The sequence below is a fragment of the Cyprinodon variegatus genome, unplaced genomic scaffold (genome assembly GCF_000732505.1).
Source record: "Cyprinodon variegatus isolate N-32 unplaced genomic scaffold, C_variegatus-1.0 Scaffold413, whole genome shotgun sequence".
NCBI lineage: Eukaryota > Metazoa > Chordata > Actinopteri > Cyprinodontiformes > Cyprinodontidae > Cyprinodon > Cyprinodon variegatus.
In genome coordinates this window covers 757873-767433 of record NW_015150866.1, presented here as the reverse complement: position 1 = coordinate 767433, position 9561 = coordinate 757873, and the positions used below count along the sequence as shown (strand labels likewise).

At 39.1% G+C, this 9561-nt stretch overlaps 1 protein-coding gene across 1 annotated transcript in view; it reads right to left on the bottom strand.

The window, feature by feature from the left end:
- Positions 1–61: 61 nt before the first annotated feature.
- LOC107093198 (AP-3 complex subunit beta-2-like) overlaps positions 62–9561 on the bottom strand; it is a 41930-nt gene continuing 32430 nt past the window's right edge. Inside the window, 3 exon segments of the mRNA XM_015388081.1 lie at positions 62–1052; positions 8105–8223; positions 8597–8783. Of these exon segments, the coding sequence (XP_015243567.1) occupies positions 963–1052; positions 8105–8223; positions 8597–8783 (396 nt within the window). The 3' untranslated portion in view covers positions 62–962.

The following is a 9561-nucleotide window of genomic DNA, read 5'->3' as shown; positions in this document are numbered from 1 at the left end:
CTCCAGTCTGTTCCTGCCTGATCTGGATCCTGTCTCCTGTCTGTTCCTGCCTGATCTGGATCCTGTCTCCTGTCTGTTCCTGCCTGATCTGGATCCTGTCTCCTGTCTGTTCCTGGCTGATCTGGATCCTGTCTCCTGTCTGTTCCTGCATGATCTGGATCCTGCCTCCTGTCTGTTCCTGCGTGATCTGGATCCTGTCTCCTGTCTGTTCATGCCTCTTCTGTAACCCTGTCCAGGATCGACTTCCTTCGGGTCCTCCTGGGATGTTTCAATAAATGTTTTGAACTCTCCTACTGTCTGTCTCTCCCTGAATACTAGGTGCATCTTTTTTTTTTCTAAAACCCCTGTAGCTGATAGCAGCTACTAGGGTTGACCATTTCAACCATTTCTTAACATAAAGTGATCTTTTCTGCTGAATAACTGCCTATATCAAAGGTTTGGTTCAGGTTCAAAGCTAATTTCTATAAAGCTACTAGAGTAAAAGAAGATTTGATTTCAAGGCTTTTTACACATCTTTACCCCGGTGCCAATAACTTTGAAAAGGGTCTAGCAACAAAACAGGACACAGAAATAAAAAAAATGACCACAATGAGTGGTAGGTGAAAGATGAAGACTCAGAAGGTTGAGGAAGATCCAAAGAAATAGCTATCATAAAAAAAAAAATGTTTTACAACTTTCAAGCAGGTGGAGCAGAGGAAAGGGGGGAGAAAGAGGGTCTTCTGCAGAAAATATGTGTATGAAGGGCAACATTCTTTGACTGATGCATTGCTAAAAGTGTCTATATTTGCCATCCAAAGTTCATCCATGGATGAACTTAACCAGTAGACGTTATTTAGAGCGCCGAATGTTTTAACATGGTTGCTTTGTTGGCAGAATTCCCTCACTGTAACAGCTTCCAGACAGCTGAAAATAGGATCAGTTAAAAAAATGGAATCTGTAGGAAAACAGAATAGCCATCAGAGCTAAAACCACTGCACTCTCAAACAGGGCACCTCTCGCCAATCCCCCAGGAGGCCGATCCGTCCCTCTCCGGTGGTTATGACTTCTTCTGTCTAAGGACGTTTGCAGCATGCAGAGGGAGAGAGAGCTGGTCAGAGTGCCCCCATTAATTTAAATTGAAAGAACCTTTACCAACTGATGAGCTATTTTATAGACATTGCTGCTGTTTTTGTTTGTTTTAGTATGGTAGATAAGGGCTGCACATGTTGTCCAAATGCAGGATTTTACAGCAAATAAAATATATCCTGCAAATATAAAAACTATACTAACAAAACTCCAAAATTAAAGCAACACACACAGACACAAAAAACACATGCAAAAAAGTGCTGCTAAAGAGAGATGCTGTGATCACAGAGTACAAAGAGCTGCAAAGTGGAAACACCCTGCAAACACAAAGCCTGCTGTAAATAGATAAATGATATTTAGACACATTCAAAGGAAAGTTGCTTCAAGTACTAAAAAAAAATTGCAAGTTCAGAAAAGGTTCAAACTAGTCCATTATAAAGAGGTCCTCCAGACCACTCAGTGGAGCAAAGCATCACTGCTATGACCTAGATCTTTCTTAAAAACGAACTGCATGCCTGAAGTGTTCAAACTTGATTACCGTAAATGTTTAACAAGATTTAAAGGAAAATGTACTGGTTATTTCTTCCCTCTGAAAATTAATGTCTTTGCTAAGACATACTATCCATCCATCCATTATCTGACACGCTTGTCCCAAGTGGGGTCGCGAGGGGTGCTGGTGTCTATCTCCAGCAGTCAATGAGAGGTGGGGTCCACCCTGGACAGGTCACCAGTCCATCGCAGGACAACACAGAGACAAACAGGACAAACAATCAATCACATACACACCTAAGGACAATTTAGAGAAGCCAATTAACCTAACAGTCATGCTTTAGGACTGTGGGAGGAAGCCGGAGTACACGGAGAGAACCCTTGCATGGTCAGGGAGAACATGCAGAAAGACCCTGGGCCGGGAATCAAACCCAGAAGCCCCTTGCTGCAAGGCAGCAGTGCTTAAGACATTACTATTTATGTCATATTCATGTCAACGTTTATGTCAGGTCCTAAGACATTAGTTAGAAAATATCTGTTGTCTGGTCCCATAAGGTTTAATAATCGTCTCCCCCAGTGATCTGGTCCTACTACCGCTATGGGGAGCTAGAGTGCAGCTTTTCTCAACTTACAGCTGGTTTTTTTGCTACTTGAAGCAGTTTTTTCTTAGCTGGTGTTTTGTATTTGGTGTGTTAGCATTATTTAAAAGTATGTTCTTTTTCTGGGTGGATCATCGAAATAAGTGGTCCTCGCAATCTTTATTCATTCTGGTGATATGTTTATGTAAGGCCATCCTACGTGCTCCTCCCCATTTCCACTTAACGTTGGTAAGTCTGATTTGGTGGAAAAAATGCAAATCTTCTTTTGGAAAGTAAGCATGTATGAGGGATGCAAACAGCAACTTTTAAACAGAGCGTGCATGAGGAGACGTGCCTGTGCATGATCTTGCACACGTTTGATAGGCGTTCCCTCTCGGGAGAGGGTACGGGGATGTGCATGTGCATTTTTTTTTTTACAGCGGAGAGGGTGGGTCTTTTAAAAAAATTGTGAAAATCCGCTACTATAACTTAAAGTAATTGAAGTAGGTTTTGTCCTAGCATCAAGCTTCCACTATTATGCTCTTTGTTTTCTGTGATTGCAGAATTCAACATATGCAGCATTTTTTTTCTCTTCGTGTGTTTTATTCTTATTATTAATGACTTTTGGAACAATTAATTTCCCCCTTTTTTTTGTTTTCTGACACTTCAAATTCAGAAATGTAAATTGAAATCCGAATCTTTACGGTAGGTTAATGGAGATGTTAGCATAGTTGAATTGCATTAAGGAACTCCTGAGTTGAGTCCTACCAGGGTCAGCTTTGTGCTGTGGATGCCTTGTTTCTGATGTTGACACTGTCTATACTGTTAAGATCCAGATTAGATTAGATTTCTCATTCAGATTGCAACATATGTAACTGACTTGGAATCTGTAAGCTTGAAGGTGAAAAGAGTTTGAACTGAGTTGGGTTGAATTCTTTTAATTAAAAAGTGCCTTGAGATGACACACGTTGCATATTAGCTCTATATGAAACTAACTGAAATGATGGGATAACCGGGGCCTCCAGAGGATTGTCAAGAAGGCAACCCTTTCATTAATTAAAGGGAGTTTAACAAGAAGTGGAGTGAGGCTGAGGTCAGGAGCATCAGGACCCAAAACACGTTCCAGACTCTGGTGTATAAAGATGTTCAAATGTATATATCCACCTGTACTGTTTCCCCCCTCAGAAAGTTGCACCTTGCCTGCATCCTGGATGTTTAGGTACTTCTCAAATTTGCAATGGCTCAAAGGTTTTAGTAAGGTACACTTCCCTGATGCTTGCCTAGAAAGCTTTATCCATTCCAGGAAATGTTTTCAGGGAATTTTTGAAAGCAAATGTCCCGTTTGAATGCTTGCTTGTTATGAGGGAATGTTGAATCCGTCATTATACTATCCTCTTTCTGTATTCAGCAGCAATGGCATTTAAAAACGACCCATAGTATGATTTTGCCACTACTATGCCTTGACAGTAACAACAATGTTTGTTGAAGACTCACATTTTCTTTTCTAGCATATTTCCTGTATTTTCTTTCTTGCACCATGTCCAGAAACACATTGATTGGTCCAAACTAAAAGCATTGAAGACCTCTACTCTAAGCCATAAAACCCAAACTCCATTACTTAAAAGCTCCTACATCTTTTAGAAATATCCCTGTTCAGAAACTCTTGAATCAAATGAAAGGCATGTTACCATGCCACTGCAATATTTTATAGCAAAGTGAGGAGATTATTTAGTTATTTGATTCAGATGTGTCGCTGCAGTGAAGCATTTCATAGCTCTATCACAGTGACTCTTCAGGACCTGAGAACCTGCTCTGTTGGTCCAGTGATTTTGATTTCATGGTAGGCAGGAGCCTGGCTAGTTTCCATCCTAACAAGCTTCCCTTTCAGCTGTGCTTGGCAGTTTGGGTCATACTTGGACACAGCTGGATGTTCCAGCAGAGCAGCGATCATAAACAAGCAATGGAGATTGGTTTTGAGGATTGTCTAAAACAGGTCTGGTTGTTTCTAACATTTTAAAGGAAATAAATGTGCTGTACTGAAAATTGTGGTCAGGTAAAGAAACCGTACACTTTAAACAAATTCCAACAATTTTTAATGGTTAGACCTCCAGCCAGCATCCTGCCTGCTTGTTGATTGAAACAAGCTGCCTAACAAACCATAATTGAAATTTTGTTTTTTATAAACACATTTAGGCCTACAAGTATGATTCTGAATATATTACTCAAAATCCAACATTAAAGCGGATTTAAAGTTGAGTATTATTTTTTCTAAAAATAACTCTACAATTCAGCGAAATACAACTAAATAGGGACATTTTATCACAGTTTTATTATTAAGAAAATAGGTATTTCTTTCCTATTATTTAGAAGAATTATTTGCTGGATGATTCATGTAGAGAAACAAAAACATGGCTGGCAACAGATTACACTTTGTTGTGGAGGCAAATATATATGAGGTTTTCAAAGGTTCCTGCAAGTAGCAGCTATTTCCTTTCATTCCTCTGAGGGCATATCTGACAATGAGAAGATCTATGTTAATTAAAAACAAACCGAAGGTGCTGATATCAGAAGGTTTGCAGGTCTTATAAAAGGTGCAAACGTTTGTAGGTGCAGAGCAGATCTTTGCACCTACATTTGCATGTAAAGTTCAGTAGGCAGCATCTGCAGACATTTTTTTGTGTCTTATGCAGATCATATGGAAAATCTAATGGAAAAATAACCTTGCAATTTCATAGGTTTACGATATACAAATATATATATTAATACCATTTGCAAAGCAATTTATTTTAAAGGCTGCAATTTTTGTCTTTTTTTGCACTTTTTAAAGTCAGGTGCAAACTGACACATAAAAATATCTGCCATCATTGTTGCCAAAGAGGAAGCATTGGTACAATGCTAGAGGATGAAGCGATATCCTTTGATTATGTCAAAAATAACTACAGCAGTATAATATTGTTAAAGAAAAAAACATCTACAACAAAGCTGTAGATGTCCAGCAAAGACTACTGCAGCAGGAGGCAGACACTCTTTATATTGTTAATTAACCACATCGGAAAAAAATTACTAAACTTAATTATTGTGGCATGCTTATAAAAATAATATATAACATTATTTTTATTTAATAAAAAAAAAAAAACATATTTTTCTCCATGTTTTAAAAAAGCAGAACTGTGCACAGCATATGCGTTGCTTTATTTTCTTTCACTTTCGTTAATGGCATTTTAAGATAGGCTAAGAGGTGAACTTTAAATGTTATTATCTTCATGGCTTTGAACGTCATCCATCTTTTACGCCCAGCAGTAGAACATGCAATCGGTGCAATTTAAGGGGCAGAACAAACTCTGTTTACACGTCTTAACATCTGACCAACAGTCTTTGTAGATCTCCACAACACTTTGATTTAAAGCATATTATAAAAAATAAAATGCATGTGCAATTTAGCTAAATGGACCAGCCAAACAATGTCAGGACTGCACCTCCTACGAAGCACGCCAGCTAACTTTCACCCAGCCCTGCCCCATCTGCTCCCTCACTCTCAGGCTATTTTCAGTCTCATTCATCCTCGTCCTTATTCCACGACCACACCGGCCCCAAAGGAGAAGATTACTCTAATTGTTTACCAAGATTACTCATCCAAGCAAATGTTAATTCACAGCATTAAACTCCTCTGCCAGGGCCTGAACACCAAATAACTTATTTCCTTCATAACAATAAAACTTTTCGCAGTTTTTCTCTGTCTGAGTCTCTCAAGGTTTAATTTAACTTATTTGGAAGATCAAGCCCTGAATGCATTGTAATGCCAACTAATTAAGCAGAGTGGAATTTTAAAATAAATATCTTCATTCCCATAGCATTAAATCAGTTGAAAAGTTTCCCAGCAATGCCATATTAACTACCTGTGTGAATGTACAACCAAGCGTTTGGTGACCTTACGTTATGCCAAGTTATAACACACTGTAGCAGTGGAGATACATGGAGGGAATGGGATGGAGCAGAAGAGGAGAGACTTTGGTACAAATCATGCTGTTCACCCCGGTCCATTTTATACCGACCAGTGTTAAATTTTTACCTGTTTTGGTAACAGATGATTAAGGGGATTTTCCAAAATAAGATCTTCTAAGGTCACTTTGACTCACTATGGTTTGATATGGGGTCACAATCTGTCATTTTTTATGAGTGAAGTAGGAGAAATCTGGATTAGAACAACAATAAATGGGAATAAAATGTTATCTTTATACAAGTCATTTAAAGTAATAACTCTAAAGTGTATAGAAGGTTACAGAAATAAATTGAAAAAAATATTAATTTTCAAAATGAAATGGTAAAGAAGCAGCTGACCCAAAACTGAGCAGCATCCATCAAAGTTAACTAACCCTGCTTTAAAACTATAGCTGACAAGCTATGTGCAGCACGTCTGTAAACCAGCAGACGGCAGGCTAGCAACCAATCTAACAGATTAAATGGATTAACACCCAATGCAACAGAAGGGTGATAACTATCATTTAGTAGCTGTGTCTGTATTTTGACTAAAATTTTATATAGAAATATTACAGATAATTGGTTTATATTAGTGTTGCGCCGATGCCATTTTTTGGCCCCGATACCTGGCTGTGCAGTATCGGCCGATACCGATACCATAATAATGTAAAATAATTGCCATCATGGCTTTGTCAAGCTGCTGCCTACCTTTGTGAAGCAGGAAAAAATCTATTACAAAGTGAATCCAGTAGAACTTTTTATTACCTACCAGGAGTGGGTGACAATAGTTGAATAAACTTATGGCTCTCAAAATGGTATCGGTGGGCTATTTGTTGGTACTCGCCGATACCGATACCACCATTTTAGGGCTGTATCGGGGCCCCGTCCGATACTGGTATCGGTATCGGTGCAACACTAGTTTATATTAAAATTAAATTGCTACATTATATTTTAATAGCAGCAATCGGAACTATTGTTTCTAAAAATCCCCCCAAAAATGGAATGGGAGGCAGATCTTTCAGTTATCAGGATCCTCTCCCATGGAGCCCAATAGTTTTAGTCTGTGAGGCTGCTCACACTGAGCCTGGTTCTGGATCTGCTGCACATTTCTTCCTGTTTAAAGGGAGTTTTCCTGTCCACTGTCGCTACAAGCATGTTTGGTGTGAGGGATCTCTGTAGAGTCAATGAGTCGATGCAATCAACTGGTTTTTCTTTAGATAAAAAACTTTGAATCAATCTGACTGGATGGTCTGGTTAAATTGTCTCTGTGAAGTGCCTTGAGATGACATGTGTTGTGATTTAGCAATATATTAATAAACTAAATGTAACTGAATTGAAAAATCTGCATTGCTAAATACAAGCAATACAATTTTTCCGTATTCATATTATAGCTTTATCTAAAAACATGAAAGGGGGTTAAATGGTGAGAATGTCTGGCCAGCCCAGCCTATCTTTAGTAATGGTAAAATAAAAAGAAAATGTCAATCAGAACAACACTTAGTTGAGAACCAAAGTCTGCTCCCCTCTGTATCACACTGATACAAACAGCTGTGAGAGATGATGTGTGGATGAGGCAAGGAGCTGCTGCCCCACAGAGGCGAGTGCAGCAGAGAGGATGAGTGGAGCTCAATCACTGACTGATTTCTACATAGACTCTTAATAGAATCCTGATTTCTTTGTGTGATTTCTTCTCTTCTATGGAAGAAAAGCTATTAAGCTACATCTGTCTGGATAGCAAATGGAGACCCAAAGGATGCATGTTGATGGTGATGATCTGTAAATGAATGAATGATGGTCAGTAATAGAGGAATCTGTGATGTATTGGAGTTTAGATTGTTTTGGATGTGAAGCTCTGGCATCCAACCCCTCTGAGTCACTGCTCTGGAAAAGGAGCAGCCCTCGCTCTCCTCCGTGTGCAGGGGCACCCGGAGAACCCAGAGGGCCCCTGTGTCTCTGTAAGTTACTGCTTCCACTGCACGCACAGACTCCTTCACCTCCACGTTGCGCACGGAGGGGTCGGGGGCGGATTCGGGCCAGTCAGGCAGCTCCTGGTAGCCCCCAGCTTTGGCATTCAGCAGGTGGGAAAGGGAACCCAACTGGAAGTGGTCTCTATCTGGGAAATCACAGAGTATAAAAAAATATTAAATTAATCATTAATTATTATCAGCAGGTACGTACAAAGGTTCATCATTTTCTTTTGCCAGTGGAACAAAGAATGAAAAACTGGCCCCTGTTGTCGCTGTAGTGTGCCAATGCAAGGATTGCTGAAATTAAAATAATTGGTATGGCAAGCCAATTAAATCTGCTTTTATCTTTTAAAGCACTTTTTCATACATTTATGGAATAAATTTGTGGTTTTGATCATATATATTATGTATATTAAAAGAGCCTTAAGTACACTGAGTAAACCCCAGGTTCAAAAAATAAAATCCATCTTGAAATATATAGAAGGACTTTAATTGTATTAAAAGAAAAGACTACCGTACCTTTAAATGGAGACTCAAGCACAGGTGCAGGTTTCAGAGCCAGGAAAAGCTTCTTGGCATACTTGCTGAGAGCTCCGCTCTTCTCAATGGGCACTATGAGCTGCCGAATGAACCGCGCCCGATCACGGATGTCATAGTTCTGGTCGTACTTGGCCAAGTTGAGAACGTACTGCGTCAACAATTTAGTCTGAGGGAAGAGAGAAGAAAGAGGAGAGCTGGCTGAGATGGCTACATCTTCATGGTTGAGGCTTTTTGACACACAGAGGCCACCGTTGCCACAGTATGTCTTTGAGGCAGTGACATGCTAGGGCGTAGTATTCGTTCGAGCGGAAAAACCGCCATCTCACCACTAAATGACAGTAATTCTGACACCAAAAACCTTTAAAAACATTGAAATAATGGGAACAAAGTCTCCTAGTTTGTCTGCAATCGTTAGTTTTATGACAAAGTTTACTCTGTTTTTGTTGTATTGCTTGAAAGGCATAGTTTCTCAGTGTTAAACTTTTTAGTACCCAATCACAGCTGGTTAATGAGCATAAACATCAAGTCCTAAAGCATGTAGTTTGTTTTATGGCTCTTTTATCACTTTATTCACTCGTCCTTTAAACAGACACTAAAATGATTTAGATGGGTGTATAATGTCTGACATTATTTTATTTCAGAATATAATTCATTAATTGTTCTTTGTTTTTGTGTTGTGTTTTATAATCAAGGTCATAGTAGCATCTAAAGGGAGCTGATGCTTCATTTTAGATTATAAAATGTAACTGAGTAGCTACTTTGCCTAGTAACTACTTAAATACTTTGATTGTACAGCAATCAGTTACTTTTTGGGAGAAGTTACTTCCCACTAGTTACTTTCCTTTTTGATAAAGCTTATAGTTAGAGTGGCTCAGGTTATCCTGAGCTAACTCTATAGTTATGCTGCTATAGGCTTAGACTGCTGGAGGACATAGGGACCCCCA